This window comes from Tursiops truncatus, chromosome 1 (genome assembly GCF_011762595.2).
Source record: "Tursiops truncatus isolate mTurTru1 chromosome 1, mTurTru1.mat.Y, whole genome shotgun sequence".
NCBI lineage: Eukaryota > Metazoa > Chordata > Mammalia > Artiodactyla > Delphinidae > Tursiops > Tursiops truncatus.
Genome location: NC_047034.1, coordinates 32,916,983 through 32,943,137, shown reverse-complemented (window position 1 = coordinate 32,943,137; position 26,155 = coordinate 32,916,983). Strand labels below are relative to the sequence as shown.

At 52.0% G+C, this 26,155-nt stretch overlaps 1 protein-coding gene across 5 annotated transcripts in view; it reads right to left on the bottom strand.

The window, feature by feature from the left end:
* The window catches only part of SOX13 (SRY-box transcription factor 13), a 30,750-nt gene extending 5,463 nt beyond the window's left edge, over nt 1-25,287 (bottom strand). Inside the window, exons 1-7 of one of the 5 annotated variants that reach the window (XR_012330629.1) lie at nt 25,104-25,287; nt 6,214-6,441; nt 4,945-5,051; nt 4,770-4,856; nt 3,449-3,621; nt 2,951-3,019; nt 2,344-2,458 (exon numbers count right to left, since the gene is read on the bottom strand). Coding sequence is in view for 4 of the 5 variants with exons in the window: in XM_073802002.1 (XP_073658103.1) it covers nt 2,344-2,458; nt 2,951-3,019; nt 3,449-3,621; nt 4,770-4,856; nt 4,945-5,051; nt 6,214-6,441; nt 25,104-25,135 (811 nt within the window). In the remaining variant the exon portion in view is untranslated. Of the gene's footprint in view, nt 1-2,343; nt 2,459-2,950; nt 3,020-3,448; nt 3,622-4,769; nt 4,857-4,944; nt 5,057-6,213; nt 6,442-25,103 lie in introns of all 5 variants that reach the window. The other 4 variants (XM_073802002.1, XM_073802005.1, XM_073802008.1 and 1 more) reach the window with 4 other exon arrangements.
* Between the last annotated feature and the right edge of the window lie 868 nt (nt 25,288-26,155).

The window sequence follows — 26,155 nt, the reverse complement described above, 5'->3', positions numbered from 1 at the left end:
AGCTGGCTTCCAACCACTGCCCTCCCAGCCCCAAAGCACTGCTGAGGACCTCCTGTGCCCTCGTCCCCCACTGCCCGGCACACCGATCAGCATCTTCACCCTGTTCCTGCCCTTCCCAACCCACTGACCGCGGAGTTCCCACCCGATGGTGAAACGAGATCAGGTACACCATCCACTCTTTCTACGGGTCCTTGTGTTTTGTACCTACTATGTGCAGGGTACAAAAGCAGCCGGCCTCATGCGCATCATCTCAACGTAATCCCTAGTATGTAGCATATAATAGGTGCTCAATACATCATCCCATTGTATGGATAATGAAGACTGGGAGAAGTTACATGGGTGCCCATAGAGTTACTGAATGGGAGCACTGAGATCTGAGATCTGAACTCTGAACCCAGCCGCATCCTCTAGACCTTTCCCCCCTACATGCACTCTCTCTCTGCTACCTAGCTGGCTTCATTCTCCCTCAAGGAGGACCAGCATCCCTGACTTGACAATTGAGGTGGAGAGATAAGCCATGTAGACAAACCACTGACCACATGGCTGGCGGTGATACGGGCTGCATGGGTGGCATACCAGAGAACTCTGTTCAGCTGGGGTGACTGGAGCAGGCTTCCTGGGGGGAGGGGAGGCGTGAGCAGGCGTGGCAGGTGGGCAGGTGGGAAAGCGGGAGGTGGGAAATGAGGCTGGCACTCGATGGGCAAGCAGGGCTCGGGGCCTGTGAAGGCTGAGCCCGGGAGTTTGGACCCTGTGCTATAGGCACCCGGGCACCACCTAAGGCTTTTGACCTGGGAGAGGTGTTACTCGTACTCAGCCGAGGCGGGGGCGGCGGGGGGGGGGGGGGGGGAGCGGGGGAGGGGGTGGTGTCGCATCTGACAGCCACAGGCTTCCTGCTTACTAGGATTCAGGAGCAAACAAAGCAGGGGGCAGCCTAGCCAGTCCAGGTCTTCCTCCACAACTTATTTCCTGCCCCCAGGCCCCCTTGTCCAGCAAGGGTGTGGCCCCCTCCCCACAACTAGGCCGCTGCCCTCCTCACCCCTGCAGCTCGGCTCTATGGACACCTGTAGGTGCAATGGTTTTGTGCAACCTGTCCTCCCCCTTCACCCCTCCCCATTCCCATTCCCCACTCCTCCACCCCAAATTAGAAACTGCCTTCAAAGTAGGGCCTGACTTTCTCAGTCCTTTGTGTTTTCCCTTCCCCCACCCAGGAGTCAGTGGTGCTGGTCCATGAACTGTGCCCACGGCCCAAAGCCCTTGCTGGTGGACCCGTAGGAATCCACCCAGCTAGATTTCCCCTGCCTTCTCTCTCACATGGAACAGGGAGCATTGACCAAAGGGAGTTGACTTAAAACCCTTTCCCCTCCTGGATCAATTATGGGCAGCATCTCTGCCCTGTCCCCAGGACCTCTCATAAGGAATCAATGATCGTAGGCTAATAATTCCATCTCTGCCTCCATCCCACGGTCACTGCCCTAGTCCAGACTGTCATCCCCCATCTCTAGAATCCCCTCAGCAGCCCCTACCCCGTCTTACCTCCAGTTGGTACCCCTCTGTTCCCCACCACCCACAGCCAGTGTGACAACACATCCTCTGCTGAAATGTTCCCGTGCATCCCACATTCTACAAAATAAATCCCAAAGTCCGTGCTCAGCCCCGACTGCCCTCCCCAGGCATATCCCACTAGCTGCCATGTGCTCCCCTCAACTCCAACACCCCCTTGGGCTTTCTGCCTCAGGATCCAGGCCCCTTCCCTCCACCCTCAGCTCCCAGCTTCACCCTCACAAGTCTACTCCCCCAGCACCCAAGCGAGCACCACCTCCTTAAGAAGCCTTCCCAGATTCCCCGGCTGCTGGTATCCTTCTGTCTCCCTCCCCAGACCGTAAATTCCTTGAGCTCAAAGTCCACATTTTATCACCCTCGTGGCTGCCCAACAACCAGTCAGCACCTGACGCTTGTTGCTGCTCTATCTGTGGTCACTGAGCCTCAGTGACAGGGCAGAAGGCAGCAATGCCACTGTCAGGGCAGAGCAACAGCATGAATTTGGGAGATGGATAAATCTCAGTCAACATTCAAAACATTAATATTCTGGTACAGGAAATGTCCCACAGAACTGGGGGGCTAGACCTAGATAGGCAACATCCTCTTATGTCTGGAAAGCACTTTATGGTTTTCAGTGTGCTATTTGTTTTCATTCTCCCAGTGAAATTCAGAAAGAAGGGATTATTCTTTGACTAGACAGTTCCCAAAGTGAGGCCCAGAAAGGCCACACTGCACATTAATGGATGAGAGTGGTTCCTGGGCTCCTTCCCTGACCTCAGGTCAACCCTCCCCTCCCACACTCACCTGGCTTGCAGGGAATGGGCTGAATGGGCAAAGCCAGCTGGGAGTCGGGGGTGACAGGCAGAGGTTGGTGGCTTGGGGGGAAGGCTGGAATCATGACGTAAGGCATGTTGATCTGCTGAGGGCAAAGAAACCCTGTGTGAGTCCCTGGGGGGCCCAACCAGCTACCCAGCTGTGGTCATCCCTGGACACAGAGGGTGGACCTGGGGATGAGAGACACAGGCCTGGGGCAGGGACAGTTTTCAAAAGGATCCATCTGACCCTATGTCCCCTTTGTGGGCCTCTGTCTTCCTGCCCTCAGGTCCCAGCTGGGAGGAAGATACTCTGGGCCCTGCCCTTGAAATAGGGGACAAAAACAGGGGAGGAGCCGCCCTCCTTAGGGTCATGCCTGAGTGGTTCTGCTTAGTCCACACTCCCTGCCTTTCCCTGTCTCCAGTACCTCTCCACACTGGTGTCAACCCCTCAAGCCCCTGCTCCCCCAGAGCCCAGCCCTCCCCCCGGCTACCTGGATCCCAGCACCCAGCCCTCCCCCATCTTTACCTGGATCCCAGCACCCAGCCCTCCCCCCTCTTTACCTGGATCCCAGCACCCAGCCCTCCCCTCTTTTTACCTGGATCTGCTGCTGAAGGAGGTTGATCTTATGCTGCTGCTGAATCAGCTGTTGCTGCTGCTTGGCGATCTGGCAGAAGGAAAGAGTAGGTGATGGGAACACGCACCTTAGGCCCCAGGATCCCACCTCCCACAAGCCTTTGCGGCCCCATCCACACCCTGCCCTCCCGTGCCTAGCGCAAGGACATGGAGGACAGCTGGACAGGGCAAGAAGCCGAACAGCCAACCCTCAGGATTTATTCTCCTTTTGTGGAGAGCTCACCCCTTCCTCAGAGACCAAAGATGGAGGCTAGGCAGGAAGCCGCCAGCTGCTTTTACTCAGAGCCCCGCAGCGCCGCTCCACGCCCTGTCCCCTCACAAGGGCTGATGAACCGCCAGAGGTGGGAATGCCCAGCCCCTGCCCACGGCCCCCTCCCCGCCTGCCCCCACCATGCTCCGCTCTAGGCCCTGGACCAGACCCCCATCCCTGGAAAGAAAGCCAGACACCAAGCAGGCCTACCTGCTCCTGCTGCTGCCGGGCCAGCTCCATCTGCTGCTGCTGCTTCTCAAAGAGCATAGCAGCCATGTTCTTCTGCTCGGAGTGGGCTGTCAGGAGCTGGTCCCGCAGGGTGGACAGCTGATGGATCATGACCAGCAGCTGGAGCTCCTTCTCTGCCAGGCTCTCCTGGGTCCCTGCTCCACAGTGAAGCAACCACCATTGAGAACTTTTGTTTGTTCATCTGTTACCGGTCCATCCGTACGACACTGAGCAATCGCTCTGCCCCAGGCCCCCGTCAGGGGCTGGACCACAGAGATGACTGAGATACAGTCCTTGCCCTGGAAGGGCCTCCTCACCTTGTCACCTGAAGGTCCCCACCATCACTCACCGATTCCAGGCCCTGGAAATGCTGACGGTGGGGCATCTCAGCCCTGGCCCACCTCTGGGATGTCCTCAAGTGCCCAGTGCCACTGGGTCAGGGTGGATAACTAACCCACTGGAGGGTGACACGCTTAGGCTTTGGAGCAAGACAGATCTGGGTTCAAATTCCCCTTTAATTCATCCCTCCTGGGAGCTGCTGGACAAGCTACCAACTTCTCTGCACTTTCGTTTTTGAATATATAAATGAGCACAACGATCGACACTTCACAGGGTTGCTGGGAGGGTTAAAGGTATTGAATGTAAAGCTTAGTCCCGGATCTGGCACACGGTCCTCAACTAGCAATGTCAGTGCTTCCTTGTCTCTAATCCAGTTCATGTCAGATGCAGCAGTTACTCCTAAGTGCCAGGATGCAGACCATGTGCATCAGAATTACTCGGGGAGCCTATGAAAAATACAGATGCCCAGGCCCCCATCCTCTGGGGTTCTCATTCAGTAGGCAGGGGTGGAACCTGGGGATCTGCATTGGTTTAAACATTCCTCTGGGAGTGTGATTAACCACACTGGGAAACTTATCACCCTGATGAACCTAGGCAACACTTTAATTCACTTAGTGAGGTCCTGGTGGCCTGGAATTAATTTCCAGCAGTGAAAGGGAATGTTCGGCTCATTTTATAGTGAGATCTGAGAAGTGGCTAAGACATCCCCAAGGTCTCAAGGGTCCCAGGGGATTTGATTCCCACCAGGCCTCTGCTGCATGGGAATAAGCCTAGTGCTTGGACCCCCCCGGGTGAGGGATGGTGCAGACCCCTAGGACCAGGCAGGAGCCAGAGTGGCACAGGCCAGGCGTGAGGGCACCAAGAGCCCCAGAAATTGCCCTACAGGCCTAGACTGCAGGGCCAGGCCTGGAGAAGGGAAAGGGGTTCAGACATCTGTCCCCTGCCCACCCATATGGGCCCTCACCTTTGACATCTTTGGTTTCCACACAGCTCCTTCCCAGAAACCTCTCCTTCCAGTCACTGGACAGCAGCTTCTCGATGGCCGGCACGACTGGAAGATACCAAAGGGCTAAGGAGTAACTGTCCTAACACCTCCCCACCCAGGCCCCCGTCCCTAACTAGGGCAGACGACGTCTTACCTTCTTTTAAATTTCGGTTGAAGTCCAGCTTCTCCTGGCTTCCAGAAGCAGCCTCAGAGCCTCCTGGTCTCTTGGGTTCTGGAGACCCATTGCTTTCCAGGGAGCTGCTGTCCTGTAAGACACACTGAATATCACTGTCACCCCCCAAGGGAATGGGGGCAGACTGCAGTGTGGGGGGCTGAGCGCCCCGGGGATGTGTATCCTAGGGGAACTCCAGAATCTACCCAGCCCCACCCTCCAGTAGGGCCCTCCCTTCCCACCTTCCCAACCTTTGCTCTGACTTGGCTTGATAGATTTGGTGAAAAGAACAAAAGGTTTAAAGACAAGAGACCTGGGCTCAGTGATTCACAAGGTGCTTGAGCCCACATGAGTCCCTGAACTTCTCTGAACCTGACCTCGGTCTTCCAAAAATGGAAATACTAATACGTCCCCTGCCATAGGATTGTTGCTGGGATCAAGGGAGATAATGCACGTGAATGAGGTTTGCCACTGCAGACTTAAGAGGCCAAAAGCCAGCTATTACTTATTACTCCCTTGTATGCACCTACCACTCCAGCCCCGCAGGTTACTCTCAAGGCCCCCACCCCACCCTCTTTAAGACATTGTCCCCTCTCTCCTCTTCTCATCTGAGTCCTCTCCATTCTTTAAGACCCAGCTTAAAGCCCTACTTATCCAGGAAGTCTTCCTCGATCACCACCCCTACCCCTTAGCCCCCTTTCACATACTCCTCCTGGCTGGATCCCTCCTCAGAGCCCTAAAACTCTCCTCATTTTCACTCATTTGGCTTTTGATTTGGTATTCCCTTTTCACATCTCTTGCATGGAATCATGGAATTTTTAAGAGCTGCAAGAATCTTCACCACTCATGTAGTTCAGCTCCTTCATTTTGAGGATGAGGAACCGTATTGTCTTTAATAGCAATTTAACTCTGGTTCAGTTAATAAGGCTGCTTTTCTCGAATCATATGAAAAAGCTACTAGATTATCTTTAAGCCAGCCTGTGAGCATGTGTGTCCTATTTCTCAACTAGTCTTCAAGGGTAAGGACTGGTCACACATAGGTGAGCAGTTCATATCAGGTGAGTGAGGGCAGAAGTGAGTTCATGTCCCGCTCTGACAGGTAGCCTGACCCACCCACCCACCTAAGTCTTGCCCCAGAGGAGAATGCTTCTGCCTGCCCCTCTGCCCAGCTAGGCTGGTGGGTGCCTGCTCCACCCACTAGGGGAAAGGGCACAGGCATAGGAGCTACAGAGGCGGGGTGGGGACACTGACCCAGGAACCCCTAGGAGAGTGCTGGGCACCTGGGCTGGAGCTGGAGGGTCAGCGCCATCCTGTGGGGCCCGGGCTGGATCTCCGGGCTGGGGTTCAGCTGCGGTGGCCAAGCCCTGGGGGGCCTCGTGGCAGGGCTCCTTCTTCCCCTCTGACTTGACAGTACAGTTCACCATGGTGCCAACGTCATCCAGGGCCAGCTGGGCAGAGCCAGGGCTTCTCATGGACATCCTGAGGGAGAAGGGGCAGAGGGAGGGAGGCGAGTTCTGAACCCCGAGGCAGTGACTGTTCCCCCAGCCCCAAAGAGGTACACTCATGCAAAAGGCAAGCTTCCATTTGGAACTCACTGTGACAAACCGGAAAAGATTCTTGTCCCCCCCACCCACCCACCTTTTTTTTTTTTTTTTTAACAGAAAGGTCTAGAGAAGACTGGGCCAACATTTGGCATGCCCTGCCTGTTGCAGTGTTGGAACTAGTGGGCTGATGGGTCTCCCTGAGAAGCCTAGAGATTGTCAACTGGCTCCTTCTGAGCCCAACAAAGCCAAGATCATATATACAGTACGTGTCTGTGTGTGTTTGTGTATGTACGTACTTGTAATTAGTTACCAAAATTTAAAAATCAAGAGATATCCCATAAAACTCTGGATTTGAACTTCTCTTGAAGTTGGTCTGTGGCAACAATTGGCTGGAATTGAGCAGCAGTTACTCTCTATGAACAGGCCAGTTCGCCCTACTCTCCACCACTCCCTCCTACTCCCCAAAAGGGAAACCAAGTATCAACTACCCTATACACTTACTCTTTGTTTTCCTTAGAGTAGAGGCAAGATAAAAGTGAACTATTTGGAACAATTTCTTATATCCGTGTATCTATCTACCAAAAGTGAGGAATGAAGTAAGCTGAGAGATGAGTAGCTTTCAGAAAAATATATTTTCTTATATTAGAGTCTCTCAATTAGAGTCTGGCCCCTGTGGGCCTCTGTAGTCCCTGGTGTAATATACGCAGAGACTGCATCCCCTGCCTCCTGTTGCTGACATCCCACTGCGTGGGATCACTACATAGACGAGCAGGATCCTGGGAGTAGTTTTCAGTGGTTATGTCAAGCTCAAGGTCAGAGTAGCAGTTGCCCAGAGCTCACTTGCTCACCCTCCAAAGTGACCAGGAAAAGACAGGTGGGGACACACAGCAGGTTCCAAGTATGCATGGGTCTTGCCTCAGCTACTTCACTAGCTGCTGAGTGACCTTGGGCAAGTTACTTGACCTTTCCACACCTGTTTCCTCATCTGTAAAATGGGTGGTGTGAGGGCTATGAATTGATATTTACAAGGTGTTTAGAATAATGCTTTGTACTAGTAAGCACCGAAGTAGCCTTTGTTAAAGCACTGCTGGGTGGAATGCAGCACAAGGACAAGAGCCTCAACATAGCTGGGGGGGGGGGGGGTGGGCGTGGGAGGCTTGTTTGAAAGACAAAGTCATGGGTCACCCACAGATCAGAAATTCTGTGGTGAGGAGGGCATGGATCTGTTTGCACAAGCCCTCCAGGTGATTCTGATACATACTAGTTTGAAAAGCACTGTTAAATAAAAATTTTTTTAAACTTTGCTTACATGGGCATTAAATTTTTAGGAGGGGAGTGTAAGGCAAAAACTATATATAGTAAAACATCCCTTAAATTAAACTGCAGGTGCAGTATAACATTTGTATATTACATCAACTGTGTAATAAAATGTTTCTTGTAATGTATAACGAATGATGCAACGTGCCATGTACAATAGATGTATACACTGTGTACAATACATGTACAGTATTTCACATGAAATAACTTAATGTGTTTGATTTGATGCCATCCTACAGATCAGACGAGACTAAACTCTCCCTCCACTTTCAAAGGGCAGGGTGCCCTGGGGGCTGGCGTGGGACTCTGGACAGGGCACTGCAGGATGAGCAGAGGAGACATACGTCAGCCCAGGAGAAGACACCCCAGCCCAGCTCACCCTGAGGCTTTAGGGTGCAGCTCTGGGTCCCCTCCCACCACCCAGGGACCCGGAGAGCGGCCAGGAAGCAGGCGCTCGGCCCATCCGGGCACAGGGAGGGGCGCAGAGCCAGGCCCCGAGCAGGGGGGCTGGGCGTGGGGGAGGGGAAGTCGGGGAGTGGTATTATCCTGAAGCTGAGGGCAGCAATTACATAACAAACAAACCCGGGGCTCAAGCTGTGAATTAATCAAACCGCTGAAAATAAAACCTTCCTCTCAGGAACTTCAGACAAAAGAAATGAAAACAACCAGGCTGGCTGGAAAATAAAAGACAGCAGCGCTGAAATGGGGACAAAAGGAAACCAGACAATAGGGTGTTGGACAAAGGCAATAAAGCCAAAGGAAGTGTGACAGGCGAACAATGCGGGCCTGTGGGCTTCTGATCCCCGGCCGCCTCCGCGCCGCGGGCCCACACCCACCAAGCCACTGCGCCCGCCAAGCCGCCGGGTGGCCTCCTCGCTCGGGACTGGGGTCCTGAGGGCTTTCTCCTCCCGGCGGTCCCAACTTCATGGCCTTCCAGCGCCTACCTCAAAGCCTTTCTTCCCACTGCAGCCCAGAGACCCCGGAGGCAGCCGCAGGGCGCACAGTTAAGGGAGCGTCGGACACCGGGCTGGGCCCCCAGCGCCAGCCGCCCACCCAGAGCTGCGGACCCGCTGTGCATGCCCCCAGCTGAAGGCGGAGGCAGAGGAGACGATGATCTGCCCTAATGAACTCCAGGACCGCAATGCTCAGGACCGTGGCCACTTGCCACGCGGCTGCTGAGCACCTGTACCACGGCCGGTCCCAATGCAAACGTGCTAAGTACAAACTACATCCCTACTTTGGAAGGGTTAGTACAAAAACAGAATGTAAAACAGCTCATTAATAACTGGTTGTTGATTACACGTTGAAATTACACTTTGGATACTGTTGGGTTAAATAGATACATTGTTAAAATTCGTTTCACCTGTTTCTTTTTGCACTTCTTATTGTAGCTACGAGAAAACATTAAAAGTATATATGTGAGGACTTCCCTGGCAGTCCAGTGGTTAAAGACTGCCTTCCAGTGCAGGGGGTGCGGGTTCAATCCCTGGTTGGGGAGCTAAGATCCCACATGCCTTGTGGCCAAAAAAACCAAAACATAAAACGGAAGCAATATTGCAACAAATTCAATAAAGGTTTTAAAACTGGTCCACATTAAAAGAAAGTCTTTAAAAAAATTATATAAGTGGCTCACATTATATTTCTGTTGTAGCAGTGCTGCACTAAGACATCTCCTCCCCTTGAGCTTGATGGCCTTTTCTACCCACACTTAACCCCCAAGAGTACTTCCACCTGGGTACTGGGATTATCTTTATTTGGGAAGCCTACCTCCTGGAGCTCCCAACCGCTCACCCTGGCTTCTGGCACAGCACCTGGTAACAAAGAAAACGGCTCCTGGTGACCAGCCAAGGTAGCGTGGAGGTGTCAGTCTGTTCACCAGGGCGTGGTACCCACCAGACAACTCTGCCAGACCCTGCTAGCAGCCCAGACAAGGGCCCTTCATTCCCACAGGCGCCTGGCTCTACTTCAGGCACTGGCACTGGCTCTCCCTTGGTCCCCTCTCTGGACCCACTGGTTTATGGAGAAGCAACAGCCCAGGCTTGATGCAGAGTGCATGCAGGCTTTTGGGTTCAACAGTCTGGATTCAAATCCATGCTTTGCCACCAGCTGACTTGTGTGACCTTGGGAAGTTAACTCTGAGCCTCCATCTCCTAATCCACATAATGGGTGTAATAATCCACGTCACAGGTGTCCATGAACATTTAATGATACAGGGTGAGCACCCACTAAGTTGTCATATAGCCCAGGATGCTCCTAGAGCCAGGTGGTTGAGAGAAAAGTCTCTGGGGTCAGATAGACCTGAGTCCATTTGAATCCCAACTCTGATTACTTAATTGCTGTGCAACGGTGGCCACGTGACATAACCTCTCTAAACCCCAGTTTCCTCCTCAGTGAAATGGGAATAAAAACCCCCTGTATGGGGCTTCCCTGGTGGCGCAGTGGTTGAGAGTCCGCCTGCCGATGCAGGGGATGCGGGTTCGTGCCCTGGTCCAGTAAGGTCCCACAAGCAGTGGAGCGGCTGGGCCCGTGAGCCATGGCCGCTGAGCCTGCGCGTCCGGAGCCTGTGCTCCGCAACGGGAGAGGCCGCAACAGTGAGAGGCCCGCGTACCGCAAAAAAAACAAAACAAAAAAAAAACCTGTATGAAGGGATGAGCCTTCCATTTAACACTCCAGACCCTATGAGATGTGACTGTTTTACATTCTCTTGGCACCCTGAATCTTGGCCTTCAAAGTACTTTTCACAGTTGGTAATGATACCTTCACATGTTTTATTTCTGACTCGCCCTGTAGCCTGAGAACCCATCCAACCTCACACTGTGGAAAGGTCCTTGTCTTTGCTCTTCATTGTAGCCCCAGAGTCTAGCACAGTGCCTGGAACATACAGGTGCTCAATAAATCCTTGTACAACACTCAGAGAATTTAATACAGTTCAGCAGCTCAGCACAAGGCAGACCTGAATGCATAGTAAGTGACAGCTATTATTACCATCATTATTAGATAGATGTTGCTCTCTGTGGTTTATTTCCCACATCTCCACCTCCCACACCCAGTTATCCTCAGCTGCATCTTCCTTGCATCTAAGTTCTTCCTATGAGTGACCCAAATCTCCCAGTAGCAAAGCAAGTCCATTTCCTTTTGTTCCTACCTTGGGACAGGTAAGAAACATTTTCCACACCACCTTTTGAATTTAAAGACCCTGTTGGAGTCTTCCCTTAAGTCTCTTCCAGAGACTTAAAAAAAAATTCCCTTATTACCCTTTCCCTACAAAGCATGCTCCATGCTTCAATCATACACATGGTTTTTCAGGAGGTTTTAAGGTCAGCAGCCACATCCTCCCCTCTCCCCAGACGCCCAGAAGTCAAAGACTCTTTTAGTACACAGGAGATGTGAATTACTGGGCTCCACCAGTTCCCACCCAGGTCCTGGTCAGAGGCCACAAGCCCACAGGACTCTCCAGTGGGACTCTCACTCGGGTGGAAGTGCTCCCATGTACCCAATCTCCTCCCTCTCACCCAGCCTTACTCATATTTTATAAATGGGAAAACTGAGGCCCAGAGAGGTCAAGTTCATGTGGCTTGTTTGGGCAGTACTGTTTCAGGAATACAGAGTCAGAAGACCTTCAACCAGCTGGGACATGGAACAGTATTCCTGCTCTGCCTTCCCTGCCATCCGGGGAACCTAACCCATAGACCCTCTGCTGTCTTCTTCTCCTTGGCCTTACCTCACCTGAGCATCTGTAGGAGGTGAAGGCCCCTAGGGAGAGAGGGCTCTGGCCAGCCTCAACCTGGATGCCGCAGCGTCTTGAGTCTCTGAGCTGATGGCTTTGAGGCCCTGGGCCCCCAAATCCAGTGCCTAGGACGAGGCATAGAGAGATGCCTGCCCTCCACAGAGGGCCAATGGCTCAAAGCACGGTTCTTATGGGACAAAGCAGACTACAGGTGCTGATCTCCTTTTTCTCCTCCCCACAACCAACCCTCTCCCAGCTCCTCTGACCCCCACCCACCCCAGGCGCACACACACCAAGCCCCTTTCTCCCCCAGACAAATCACCAGCCACTTCCTCTTCCAATCAGCCAACAACAACCCAGCTGGACTGGAATCAAAGGGCTTCTTACTCTCAGACCTTTCTCCCTCCACAACGACAGCCCTTCCCCCCCATAAATATCTAGATACAGATAAAGATAGAGATAAATTCTAGTCATCGGAGCATGACAGGTGACTCAGACCCAGGGGTACAGGAAGACAGTCTGAACAGACAGGCAGACCCTCCCAGGAGAGCCAATGACAACACTTCTCCACCAGGCACACACCTAACCTCTCTACTGAGACTCCCACTCCCAAGCTGACCCTGAGCAGGTGGTGCCGAGGGGCACTGCCAGGGAGAGAACCATGTGGCAGAGAAGGGCAGGGCCTGAGTCCCAGGGGAATGTCACTTCCTTTCAAAGCCCCAGAGAGCTGAGAGCCTCAGGCAGCCCTAACAATAGCCTGAGGCGTGGGTGCCCAGAACAGTGCCCCGGTGCCACATCCTGCCATTCTTCTCCCAGGCCGCACCCTGCCACCCTTCCTGGCTACGCCCGATCCTATCTCTGCTGTTTACTCAGAGCTGAGAGCTGGGCTGGCTGCACGCTTGGAACAAAGCTTTCCTGAGAGGCCCCCTCACCCTCTCCGGCCTCTGTGGGCCCTTGGGGTATCAGATCCATGGTGTGGCCCAGCCTGGTCTAGCCCTGCTCAGGCGGAGGCCACAGCCAACACCCCCCGTTCCTGGGCTGTTTCTGGGCTGATCAAGTGGCTACGACCAGCCAGACTGAGGCTTGCTGAACCCCCAAAGAGCTCCTGTCCTCCCAGTCAGCAGGAGAAGGCAGCCTCCCCCGCACCTCTGGCCCAGAAGCCCAGCTCCAGACAGAGCCTTGGTAGCCCCCAAGACTGAGCTGACAGCCCAAGGCACGAAGTGCTGAAGAAGCCGAGGAGAAACTAGCCGTGCCGTTCCCATTCACAGCCCCATCTGAGTCTTCTCTTCCTGGAGAGTCCAGGAAGAGACAGAGAGGGCAGCGTGGAAGGACTGCTGAGGTTCCCAACAGGATGAGTGCCTGCCCCACGGGCCTGGGTGAAATTTAGGAGGTAAACTGTGTCTCCAGGATTCCCTTCTCTGGGGGCCCTCCTGCCTGCACCCGATGCTGTCTCCAGCCCCTCCCAAGCCCCATCAGCAGCCCACCCACAATGCTAGGAAGCAGCCACAGTCCTGGCCTTACCTCCCAGTGGCCAGGTCCAAGCCTACGTCCTGGATTCGGGAGTGTCTGGCCTTTTACACGAGCAGTGCCCAGCCCAGAGCAGGCACACAGCAGAAGTGGTGCAGCCGAGGCCGACTGGCCTTGTCAGAGGCCTCCCTTCTGGGACAGCCCTGAACATTAACCAAAGGGAAAGGACGACAAAGAGCATGCAGTGACAGAACACCCACGTGGCTGAGAGCACTGGGTGAGGAGCTCGCCACTCATTTTTCCCACCCAACCAAGGCCCGGTGGAGCCATCTGAACTCAGGCCTCACTGATGCCCAAACCCATGTCTTTTCATCTGTCGGCTGGTGCCCTGGCTGCTCTTCCTCTACCCCAGATAACAGGATCCGGTCTAGCAAAGATAGATCTGCCACTGCCTTTGCTGCTTACAGGATTCTAGTTGTTTTTGACTTGAGTCATGGCCAAGGAAGAATTAATCGAAAGAAACCAAGGCCACTTTGGAAACTTGGGGGAAAGATTCAACCTCTGAAAACCTTAGCTTCTTCATTGTAAAATGGAAATTCCAATACCTACTTTGTGATTAGAAGGTAATCACAAGCTTAGAGAATCTGGTACAGAATATATGTTCAGGGAAGGAGAGACGAAGAGACACCTAAAGCAAGGAGGCTGTCTTTCCCTCCCTACCCCCAGAGCACCCAGAGTGAGACACCTATCCCTGAATGTCCCTGGCTTTCCAGAGGCTGGCAGGTGTGTGTGACCCTCTGGCATTGCTGGGAGTCATCCTGATACGGCTAGAAGAACTGGGTTTTATTGTCACCCAGACCTGTGTTTGAAGCCTGGCTCCACCATATACTACTGTGTGACTATGGGCAAGTTTCAGTTTCTCCATCACTAAAATGGAACAAATAATAACTATTTCGTAGAATTATTGAGAAGACTGAATGTGATGTTTGTAAAAAACAAAAAAAAATGTTTGCTCACTGAACCCTCTCATTCACCTTTTGGGGAAGCCTCCCCCACCCCTGCATGCCAAACACGCAGAAGACCCACACCCAAAGGACAACTGGGAGTGTCATCTTCTTCCATCTCCACCTGTCCCCTGTAGGTCCCCCTCTCTTTGGCGCTGTTTCACTACCCTGCTTAGGTTGTCTGCGTGTTCTGTCGGTGTCCCCAACCACCCTGAAATCTCCCCTGGCCGGTGCCTACACTGAGCCAGACACCCAGGCCACGCTTAGTGCAGACAGGCTGAAAGGACCTGAATTTGCCCAGGAAACCCACATCCTCAGTGCCACGGCCTACCTGACCAACCCCCCGTGCCTTCCCTTCCCGATGGCACTGAAGTTCTGCAGACCCTCACAAGCTCCCTCATCTCCTCCAGAGCCGGAGCTCGAGGGTAAAGTGTTGTTCCATTAACCCCTGCCATCCCCTGCCAACCCCAGGAGGGGACAGGAGGGTGGAGACTAGAAGAATGACTGCAGAGGGGGAAAAGGACAAGTGGGAGTGGCCTGTGAACACCAGGCTGAACAAAGTCTCATCTTTGCAGACATCCCTTTTGTTGGGGCTGGTGTGGGCCGAGCAGCATTTGGCTTCTGCTTGGTGACAAGTCCAAGCCACGTGGACTAGGTAGGCTCTCAGGGTCTATGGTGACACGGAGGCTCTGGAGACAGGCACAGTCAGTTCAAACCCCAGCAGCCCTCTAACTAGTGGCATGGACAGGCCGACTTATTCAACTCTCCAAACCTACTACTTTCTTTATAAATGTGATCAGTAATATATACCCACTAGTGTGGTTGTGAGGAGTAAACAACATAACAGGCAAAGGCCAGTGCCTGAACACAGCCGTGCTAAACAGCTGTAACCGGCATAACCATTGTAATCTGGAGCTGGGGGTGACGGCTGAGAGGTGGAGAGTCAGCCAGTTCCTCGCTGCTCCAAGAGGGAGCCCAGTGAATACTTGAGACTTAACCTCTACACACCTCAGATTCTTTATCTGCAAAGGGGACCAACAATAGCTACTTCTCGTGGTTGTTGGAGAGTTAATAACTATTGTATATAAAATACTAGGGCTTCCCTGGTGGCGCAGTGGTTGAGAGTCCGCCTGCTGATGCAGGGGACACGGGTTCGTGCCCCAGTCTGGGAAGATCCCACATGCCGCGCAGTGGCTGGGCCCATGAGCCATGGCCGCTGAGCCTGCGCGTCCGGAGCCTGTGCTCCGCAACGGGAAAGGCCACAACAGTGAGAGGCCCGCGTACCACAAAAAAAAAAAAAAATACTAGTGCAATGCCTGGCACAAAGCAGACTGGCACTTAGAGTGTTGTTATCATGATTGAATGAATGAATGATTGTGCTTCCAGGGAACTTCTGCCGGCCAGAGCACTCTGCCCCAAGCCAGTGAACGTTGTGAAGGTCCTTCTTAAAGGTATTTCAAATACCAGCCTCCACACATCTGCGAGCCCACAGCCCCTTCTCAAAGTGGGCACCTTCACACCACATCCTCAGGTCCCTGAGGGCTCAGGAAAAGTATCTGGTTCCTTCCCTACTTCTCCCTCTTCCTGCCTCAGCCAGCCACTGCAGGGGCAGGGGAAATGGGGCAGCGATCAAGATGGGTAAGTGGTACAAGAAAGAGGAGTCAATAGATGCCAGTCACCAAGAAAGGCCACCAGGCAAGTGCTGACAGGACACGGTCTTGACCCAGAAGTTCAGCACGCAGTTAATCAGCAAATACACTTGGCCTCATCTTCTCCTCCCTGGGATGTACCTCCCTAAGGTTCCATAAAAGATACACCTTGAGGGGAGGTCTGGGGGCTTCCAGAGGGGTTTGAGCATCCAGCTCCCCAGCTTGGGCAGACAATGGAGGAACGAGGTGGCTGGCAGCACCGCAGTCATCATGGCCGAGGCCCATGGGTTGAACCGGGCGGGGCCCGTGGCCTGAACTGGGACGCATTAGCCTCACCTTAGGGCACCCTGCTCAGGTCTGCTGCTTCCCCCATAGCCTCCCCTTCCCCCAACCCAGGGTTTCTGCGCGGGATGCCACCTGTGCCTTACGAAAACCTAATCACCACCATCTCCCCCAAGACAAGCTCACTCATGGGAAAGCCCAGTTGAGCAGCTCTTACTCAAGCAGCATTCATTCTTCCAGTGAACAAAGTGTTCCGTTCTGTTTCTCTGCAAAGTCCATGTTTCCTCTCCCATTATCTACCACATCGGCACACAAGCCTGCCACAAAAGATTTCTTCTTTCTTTTTGTTATTTTCATGGTCCCCTTTATTTATGAGTGGTTGTTTTTTCTTGGCTTTGGCTCCTTTTCGAAAGGGCAGGGGAGCAAGGGGAGGAGAACCGTTTCATAGTCTTTGATTTCATCTAAAATGCTCATCAAACAATCCCCAAAGCAGCCAGCCTGCACCCTAGTCTGCCTGGGACTCCAACTTCCAGCACCAGCACCCTTTGGAAACTGAGGCAGAAAAGAGCTAGATCTGGCGAAGGGGTGGGGTATGGTATGATTCTGGGAGGGACCTTGACATCTGGAGCCCCCAATGGTAATAATAATAAAATAACAATGGTGACATTCAAAGTATTTAACAACTGAATGACGGGCACTAACCAGTGAGATAGGACTCTTGGGACAATCAGATGAGTTGGCAGATGCCAGACACACACTACCGGTTGCCACTCTGGTGTGTACCCCTCTGATCATAGCTAACATTTTCTGAGCACTGTTTGAATCACTTTAATCGATCTTCACCATAACCATCTGAGGTAGATGATATTATGATCTCCATTTTACAGATGGAGAAACTGAGGCGCAGAGGTGATCTGAGCCCGGGCCGTCTAGCGTCAGAATCCACCTCTCAACCAGACATCAGGAATCAGGCACACAATAAGCTAAGGGTACGGACAGGCATTAGCTCTTTTAATACTTGCCCCAGCCCTGTGAAATAGTTACTGTTATCTGTTTTACCGATGAGGACACAAAGGCTTAAGGAGGCTAAGCTACTGCCAGTGAGTAGAGTGAGCAGGACACTGACCCAGAGACTGGCTGTCGAGTCCCATCTTTCAAGCACTGGATTACACTGGCTTCTCTTCCACTTGTTTGAGGTCCCAAGAGCCATGGAAAATCATCACCTGGAGCCTGAATCACCAGGCCCTCAACCCCAACCTCTGCTGGCCGTCTGCTGCTCTCATGATGCGGGGTCAAGGGACCCAAGCAGGTCCTGGCTCAGTTGATGTTAGAAAAGTCAAAGGCAAACGCCACATGCAGACATCAAATGACTCAAAGCCAGGGTCCTAACATAGCATCCTCCAAGTGAGTTCAGGGCAGCACTGGAGGGCGCAGGGCTGCCTCAGTCCCTGAGCTCCCTAAGCTATCACCTCTTCTTTGTTTCCTGGCCATCCTTCCTTGGCCTCTACCCCAACACCTCCGCTCCCTCTCCCTTAGCTTCTCACCAACAGCAGTGAGCAGAGCTGTGCACTTCACAGACGCCCCCAACATATGTTCCTAACTATTGTTGCAGTCATCTTATTTTATCAGTTTTTTTCTGACTCTAAAAGGAATGTGTACTCATTGTAGAAAATCTGCAAATTTAGAATAACATAAAGAAGACAAAAAGAAATTAAAGTCACTTCCCATTAATCCAGAGGTGGCAACTGATAACAATTTGGCCTCTTTCCATCAAATATTTTTCCTGTGTGTCGTTTTCTTTTTCATCATTCAGCTCATAAGCAAGCTTTTGTACTATACCCCCCCACACACACACACTTAATAGTATATCAGGGGAAGTTTTCATGTTACTAAAAAATGGAAATTATTTAAAATTCTTTAGGGAATTCCCTGGCGGTCCAGTGGTCAGGACTCCTCGCTCTCACTGCCGAGGGCCCAGGTTGGATCCCTGGTCAGGGAACTAAAATCCCACAAGCCGCACAGCCAAGAAAAAGAAAAAAAAGAAAGAAAGGAAAATTCTTCATGAAGTCATTTGTAATGGTTGCCCATCTCTTCAGTGGCTGTACCATAATTTACTTTATCCAATGCCCATAGTTAAAACAATCCAACTCTTTAAATCTCATACTACTGAAACCTCCTCTTCACCCACAAGGTCATCTACCCTCCAGGTACTTCTGGTGGGCCAGGGCCATTCTGCTCCCATGACAGACGGGAAGGAAAGGGCCCTGACAAACAGCAGACAGAGCAAGGTAGCAGAAGGACCTCACCTGCCTCTTTTTTTTTTTTTAATTTTTAAATTTTTAATCGAAGTATAGTTGATTTACAATGTTGTGTTAGTTTCGGGTGTATAGCAAAGTGATTCAGTTATACATATATATATTCCCTTATAGGTTATTACAAAATATTGAGTATAGTTCTCTGTGCTATACAGTAGGTCCTTGTTGGTTATCTATTTTATATTTTGTAGTGTGTATATGTTAATCCGAACTCCTAATTTATACCCCCTCCCCTCACCTGCCTCCTCTTGATGGGACAAGTATGTAGCAAAAGGAGTACAGGATGGAATATGGAGGCTGTGACAGAGGCCCGGAAGCGTGGGCCCAGGGCCTGACTGCTTCTGCAATGGGGAGGACACGTCTCAACATTTCTCGGGGCCTGACTTCCCCATAAAAAGTTGGAGAACCACAATGAGATGCCACTTCACACCCATTATGATGGTATTGTTTTTAAGAAAAGAAAAAGCAAAAAGAAGTATTGCCAAGGATGCAGACAATTGCTGGTGGGAATGCGAAACGATACAGCTGCTGTGGAAAACAATATGGTGGTTTCTCAAAAACTGAAACATAGAATAACCATATGATCCAGCAATTCCCCTTCTGGGTGTTACCCAAAGGAGGGGAAGCAGGGCCTTGAAGGATGTTGCACACCTGTGCTCATACAGCATTATTCACAATAGCCAAAAGGTGGAAACAACCCAAGTGCCTGTGGAGGAATGAATGGATAAAATAAAATGTGGTAAACATATACAACGGGATATTATCAGCCTTAACAAAGGAGGAAGCAAATTCTGGCACATGCTACAATATGGATGAACCTTGAAAGCATTACGCTAAGTGAAGTAAGCCTAAGTGAAATAATCAAAAGACTAATATTTCTTGATTCTGCTTATACGAGGTACTTAACAGTTAAATTTATAGAGACAAAGTAAAATAGAGGTTACTAGGGGCTGGGGAGAGGCGCAAAGGGGGAGTTATTGTTTAATGGATACAGAGTTTTAGTTTGGGATGACACAAACTTCTGGAGATGGACAGTAGTGACAGTTGCACAATGTAAATGTACTTAATGCCTCCAAACTGTACAATTAAAAATGATTAAAATGGTAAATTTCATTATCGTATAGGCTACCACAAAAAAAAAGATGGAGAACATGAAACTGTTAATAATTTACACCTTCATGGCACCTTTAATCTTGCAGACAGGCAGAGGTGAGAGCATAACACAGACTCACAGGCTGGGGACTCATGTCCGGCCGGGGGTCAGGGAGCGCACAGGCTGGAGACTGGCTGCCTTTAGAGAACCCCTTGCTCACAAAGCCATAATTAACGTAACTAATTGAAGTGTCTAAAAAGGCCAGAGCCAGACAGTGCCAGACCCGCCCCACCAGCTAGGCCTTCCTTTCGGTGCCTCCCTCACCTCTAGGAACAATGAAAGGCTTTTACCTGCCATGCAGAGACAGGTGTATTCAGGATTCCTCAGCAGGGAGGGAAAGGGATCTGGGGGCAGGAAGATGCGGATAGAGGAAGAGACTTCGCTCACTTCCTCTAAGTCAGTTCCTTGGCTTTCCCGGAAATCTTTGCCTCAATTGTCCTTCTTAGGGTGGCAATTTCAAGGAAAGCACCGGGCTGACGCCTGGTTTCCAGAACAGCTCTCTCCCCACCTCCCCACTCCCGACTTGCTGAACAACCCCGGGCAGTTACTCTATAGCTCTGGACCTCCTTGAGGTCCATTTGGGGAGGACAGAGGGACAATAATCCAAACAAATAGTCTAAAGAAGAAGGTCTGGGGCTTCCCTGGTGGCGCAGTGGTTGAGAGTCCGCCTGCCGATGCAGGGGACGCGGTTTTGTGCCCCGGTCCGGGAAGATCCCACATGCCGCGGAGCGGCTGGGCCCAGTGAGCCATGGCCGCTGAGCCTGCGCGTCCAGAGCCTGTGCTCCGCAACGGGAGAGGCCACAGCAGTGAGAGGCCCGCGTACCGCAAAAAAAAAAAAAAAAAGAAGAAGAAGGTCTGAGCTAACAGAGGGGGTGACTGGGGTGGGGCCACCTGGGGAGAGAAGGAGGGAAAGGAGCAGCCTTCCCAGTTTGCAGAGTCATCCACTTATTGCACAGGTGCTGGTTTCTGTGGGCCACTCGAATCATCCTTTTCCTCTTCAGTGAATGACAGGCTGGGACCAAAGTCCCATCCTCCCCTAAGGTTCATTTGATATTTCCGTTTTCTATTACTGGTACCTTTACCAGTAAAAACTATCCCAGTTCCCACTTACCCAAGAACACATCCCAGCGTTTCCAGTATCTAAGAGCTGCCTGTGCTCCATGGCCTGATTAAGAGTTCAGGCCACGCTGATGGCCTTCTACTGCAAGAGAACCTTAGGGATTTTCTATGGAAACTGAAAAAAGCCACTGGCATCTCTGTCCATCTTTGTCCAAAGAAGAAGAGAGATGAGCGTCCCCTCCCCTGCTCTTGCCTCCCCTAGGCCCTCCCTCTGCCCGCACAGGGCCATTAAAGCTGCTCTGCTTCCCTTCCCCCACAGCCTGTCGCCCTGACCCAGGGGGTGAGGGTCAATGATGGGGTCACTGGAGGCACCCAGCTCAAAACCAGCTCCTTCGCTTAGGAAGGAATTTAACCCTCTCCCTCCTGGCTCATGACTATCCACCTAGCAGATCTACGGGTATGGAGGGGAAAAGTTATTGCAGAGAGGATCACACAGACCCACGTGATAATTCTGAGTGCACAGTGGAAATGAGCCCTGGATTTGGAGGCAGAAGGTCTGAGTTTGAGCCCTACCTCTGCCACGAAATCAAGGTGCAATCCTGGGCAAGTCTTAATTCTCTGAGCCTCAGTTTTCCTATCTGTAAATTGGGAGTCAAAATACACCCCACCAAAAAAAAAAAAAATACACCCCACCAGATTGCTTGGAGCCTCAGCATAGTGATTTTCTAAATGTCAAAGCACTTAATACACTTGATGGTTTAGAAAGCCCCATATAAGTATAAGGGATTTGGACGCCTGTAACTCACTGTGGGGCCTGAGACACACCACCCAACCTTGCAAGGTCTCAGTTTTTCCATTTGCACATGGGATGAATTATTACTTCCTCTCTCAGAGATAAAATTTTAAGCTGGGGGGGTGGGGTTCCAAGGTCTTTGATGTTGCAAAAATATAAGTGCTGCTAAGCCCCTGGTTTCTACCCTCAGGCTGCAGCCCAAATCAGCAGAAGGATCATGACAGCACCTGCCATTTTTCCAGCGAGCACAACAAGCTAAGCGCCTCACAGGTATTTTTGGCAGCAATAAAACCCACTTTATAGTTGAAGCATCTGAAGCTAAGGGGTGGAAGCAAAATCCCACTGAAGGTCCGTCCACCTGACTCCAAGTCCAAAACCACAGCACAAGGACCTTGGAGAAAAGGCTGCTTCCCCGCAGGCACTCCCAACCCAATTAGCCCTCTCGGCTTTGGAGCTGGGTGCCGGGGGACAGCCTCCACTTCCTGCCAGGTTCCTGCAGGCAGCTCCCAAGGGCCCAGAGTCCAAAGGTTAGTTAAAGGCTGTCTATTACTATGAATTATTAAAATTCACCAGCAGCTGGGTTTGGTGAATGTGGTGGTTTCGTGCTTCCAAGCGATCCCAACTTATACGTGAATTTCACCAGTTTTGCAAAAATCCATTCTACTTGGTGTAGAACTGTCCCCTTAGTGACCAGTTTAAGGGACAACACTGGGCAAAGGACAAAAGGCAGTGCACTGTGAGCCATATCATTTCTTCTATACCTGGCAACACCCTGCCTGCAGCTAGTGTGTGATAGAGTTCACCCCCTTTTCTGGGCTGCTCCCCAGCGCCAGCAGAGCGGGGTCCACACACTGGGGTCCACGCCCCGGCCCACCTCCATCCCACACCCCACCCCTGCTCCAAACTCCTGGAACACTTGGGGCAGCAGCTCATTCCCTTGTTTCTTTGCGTGCATGGGTCACTCCTGTAACAGAATAACCACAGCAATAATTACAGCAGCAAATGCCTGGATAAGACACACCCCCTGTGCCAGACACTGTCTGAACACTTTCCATATAACCCTTTTTATTTAATCCTCTCAGTACCAGGTACGACTGTCAGCAGCATTTTACAGTTCTGGAAGCTGAAGCACAGATTAGTTAAGTAACTTGGCCAGGGTCGCACAGCACATTTGTGTGCCAAATCTGAAGGAAGAATACAGTGGGAGGCTGAGAGAGGTGTCATAGCCGACAAAGTCTGTACCCGCCACACTCTGGAGAAGTGCTCCTCCCCCTTTCCCAAATCCACAGAGGTTGTGCTCATGACCCAAGGGAGGAGCTGCCCCACATCCATACAGGCCCCAGGAGAGCCGCACTGTCCCACCCCAGCACAAGCCCCAACAGCCACCACCACAGTGGCCGCGATACTAATACCAGCTCCCAACTCACTGGAGTCTCCTATACTGCAGGCCCCGAACTAAGCACTGTAACATATACATCACTTCACTGAATCCTTTTAACCTTGGGAAGTAGGTATTAATCTTTTCCCACTTTGTAGGTGAAAAAACTAGGCTCTAAGAAAGTTCTAGTATTTGCCAGAAATCTCACAGCTCAGAAGAAGCAGAGCCAGGACTCAAACTGGGATCTGTCTGACTCCACCTTGTACCTAGCCTCCGAAACCAAGCCCATGGAGACAGAAATGACTCCAGCAGTCCTGGTGCCCAGGCCAACTCAGCTGAAAGGGCTTGTTCCCACAATGCAGCTATTTCCCATGATCCTGTCTCACCTCCCCAGACAGATTACAGCTTCCCTGTGGGCAGGGTCTGGTCTCCTCCCCGCCACCACCACCACCCAGTGCCTTCACATAATAAGGAATTGGTAGAGCTTACTCATCCCTGAATACCTTATTTGTCAAACCACCGCCTTCAAAAAAGACATCCAGAGATTAATATTGATCAATCCTGAACAAAGTAAGTTTGCTCATTCATCGAGGAATGGCATATCCCAGGAAAGTTGGCCACACTCACTCACTTGAGCCCCTGTGGGACCAAAGCCGGGGTGAGTGTGGGTCAGGGCAGACCAGGAAAAGGGACCTCCCCTCCACAGGCTGCCAGGCTTGGCCTCACACCCTGGGAAGCCGCAGCCCTGCAGGGGAAGGGAAGTTGTCCGATTACCAGATGGTTCAGCACAACCTGACGGCAGCAAAAATGTCTTTGAATGGAAAGGAAAAGCACAGGGTTCTGTTGGAAGTTTGTTGCAGAATAATGAGAGAGAAGTTTCAGCCTGAATGAGTGAGCCACCCGTTCTGAAAGTTCTCTGAGACACTCTCTGGTTCCTCGCTGTCAACAAAGTCCTAGCTCCTTGGCCTGCATTCAAGGCTCCCTCTGACCTTGGAGGTCTCTTCCTAACTGAACTATAAGCTAACGCCCCCCGCCCCCCTTTCTACCGCAGCAGGGCTCCTTAGCCTCTCGGCTGGTAGCTTAGTCCCCGTTGTTCCTTACAGCACCTGGCACAGAGGAGCCCTACTAGTATTTGTCTTAGCAAGACACAGGGGTTGCTAATGGAGCCCCGAGTCTGGTGCTGGGCCCAGAGTACATGCTCCGTACACACCTAATGAACTTATCCATGCCAGATCAAATCTCAGAGCTCATCCTTTCATGAACTCCTGGCAAGAGCCTTGAGCTGGCCGGGCAAGAGGATGTCAACCCACAGAACAGAGGACAAGGAACCCGTCTCAGGGCTGAGTGGCTGTCAGCTGTGTGAGGATAATAATAAGATAATAGTCCAATCCTCACAGCTGGAAACCAGGCCCATTCTCTCACTGCCCAACATCCCTCTCCCCCACTACCCAACGCATTACATTCTCTGCCCTGGCTCTTTCCAGAGTCCCACAAAAGCTTCTTATCCTTCCAGCGAGTCTGCCCTTCAACAACCGTCCAACGGCACCAAGCCTGGGGACATAGTTGGGATGCGAGAAACAGACACTTGAGTGGTTTGCTCTCCCTGAAGCAGCATGGGCTCCCCCCAGCCATGAAGCAGAGGCCCGGGGATCAGGCACCACCGCCCCTAACCCTGAGAAGCCCTCCACCGACCAAAGTTCTCTGCCCTTTGGCACCTTGGCCCCCTGGGGGACGCTGACCCCTTGAAGAATGGCTAATGTAGCTACTTCCAGTCAAAGCCAAACAGTTGGGAGGGGGATGAGGGGAAATCAAGGGAAGAATGAAACCAACTTACAGGAGGAGTGGATGGAGGAAGGGGGCTTGCTTCCAGGAATGGGGACTGGTGATGAGCCCAGGGAAGCGTAGAGGCCAGCCTGGTGGAGGGGGCGCCACGGGGGCTGCGCCTGTCCTCTCCACTGTCTTCCAGGACCCCACACAACAACCTGCACACACGGAGCCCAGGTGCCCGCAGAGCTCTATCTACTGCCCCGATCTCACAGCCGCCGAGCTAAATTCCACCAGCTCAGCTCTTTTGCAGAGAGGGGGTTGTTTTGCTTGTGCACCATTCTTTCCACAAGGGTGGTCATCTTGCCCACTCCCCCTCTTCTGGGGTCTTCTCCCACACAGCTGCTCTCCTTTTCTCTGTAGGGTTCTTCCCAGGCCCTGCCGTCTTGAGAAACTCTACAGTGACTCTGCTCTGAGAGTCACTGCCCTGACCCCATTTCACAGAAAGCAATCTGCAGCCCAAGCCTCAGTGAGCATGATGTGGGAGGGGAGCTCACCCCACTTACTGAAGCCATTTGGGTTCACACGGGGAGGCCATGCCATCCCCACACAGGACTGGGCTCAAGCTGGCCCCGTGCTAAAGCTGCCCCTGGTACAAGCACCGAACGGTCGATCATAAAAGTGTTGACCTGGTTGTCTTTCCCGTCCAGCCTCTTGCCATGGCCCTGCGAGTCTCCCCCCAACAGTGGAGAACAGAATGTGCTTGGCTGCAGACCTGGTCGTCATAAATTGCTATTAACAGACTCTCGATCTGAAAAACAAAATAATAGAAGGCCTGGCCCTTTCTTTCTGCTCCTCTCATCCCCACCACTATTTCCTGCAAGGCCAAGAAGAGAAAGAAATGCCTCCTTTGGCCACAGTCAGGAGAGAAATCCTCTCCTCAGAGGCTCACTTCTCCCCATCAACCTCGTCCTTCACGGGCACAAAAGCTGGGCACCAAGGAGCCTGAACAGGGTATGTCTTTGTTTTACAAGGTTCCTGCCTGTCTCTAATCTCGACTTATCCTGAGATTTATTGAGCACCTGCTAAGTGCCAAGCTCTGTGCACCTGCCTTTGAAGGTGCCCTGAGCCACATTCATAGGTGAGAGGGCCGCTGGGGAGCGGCAGGGAGGCCAGGCCTGTGTGTTCAGTGGCGGGGGCCACCCTCTGTGCTCACCCCAGGGAGGGTGATCAATAGCAGGGCTGACCTAAAGCTGACCCTCTGTCTGTGTCTTCTTGCCCCCCCCATCACCTGCCCTCTGTGAGGGGGATGGGGAGAACAGAATAGAAGTGAGGCCAGACAAGAGTAAAAAGACAGGAGCAGCCATCTTTGAAAAGAACAATAGTAGAAGGCAAATCCGCCTGGGGATAGATTATAAAATTGTGTTCAGTGTATTCGTTATATGCAAATTATATGTAAACATGTACATGGCCCTTGGAAAAATCCAAGTGTCACTGCTGCTCTTTCTGCCTCTGTCTTACTCAGGTAGTTTCCAGGGCTACCTAGGAAGCTATCTGATCACCTGGCCAGGAGACCCCAAAGTACTGTCCCAGCCTCATCTTCCTGAATCAGCTTCTCTCCCTGACCTCACCTCACCCTGAAGCCACTGGAGAAACATGAGTACAAAGGAGGAAGAGAAAATGGGGTCATGCCCACGATGGGCACAGCCAAGGTAGCAAATGAGGGAGGAGAGGAGGATGG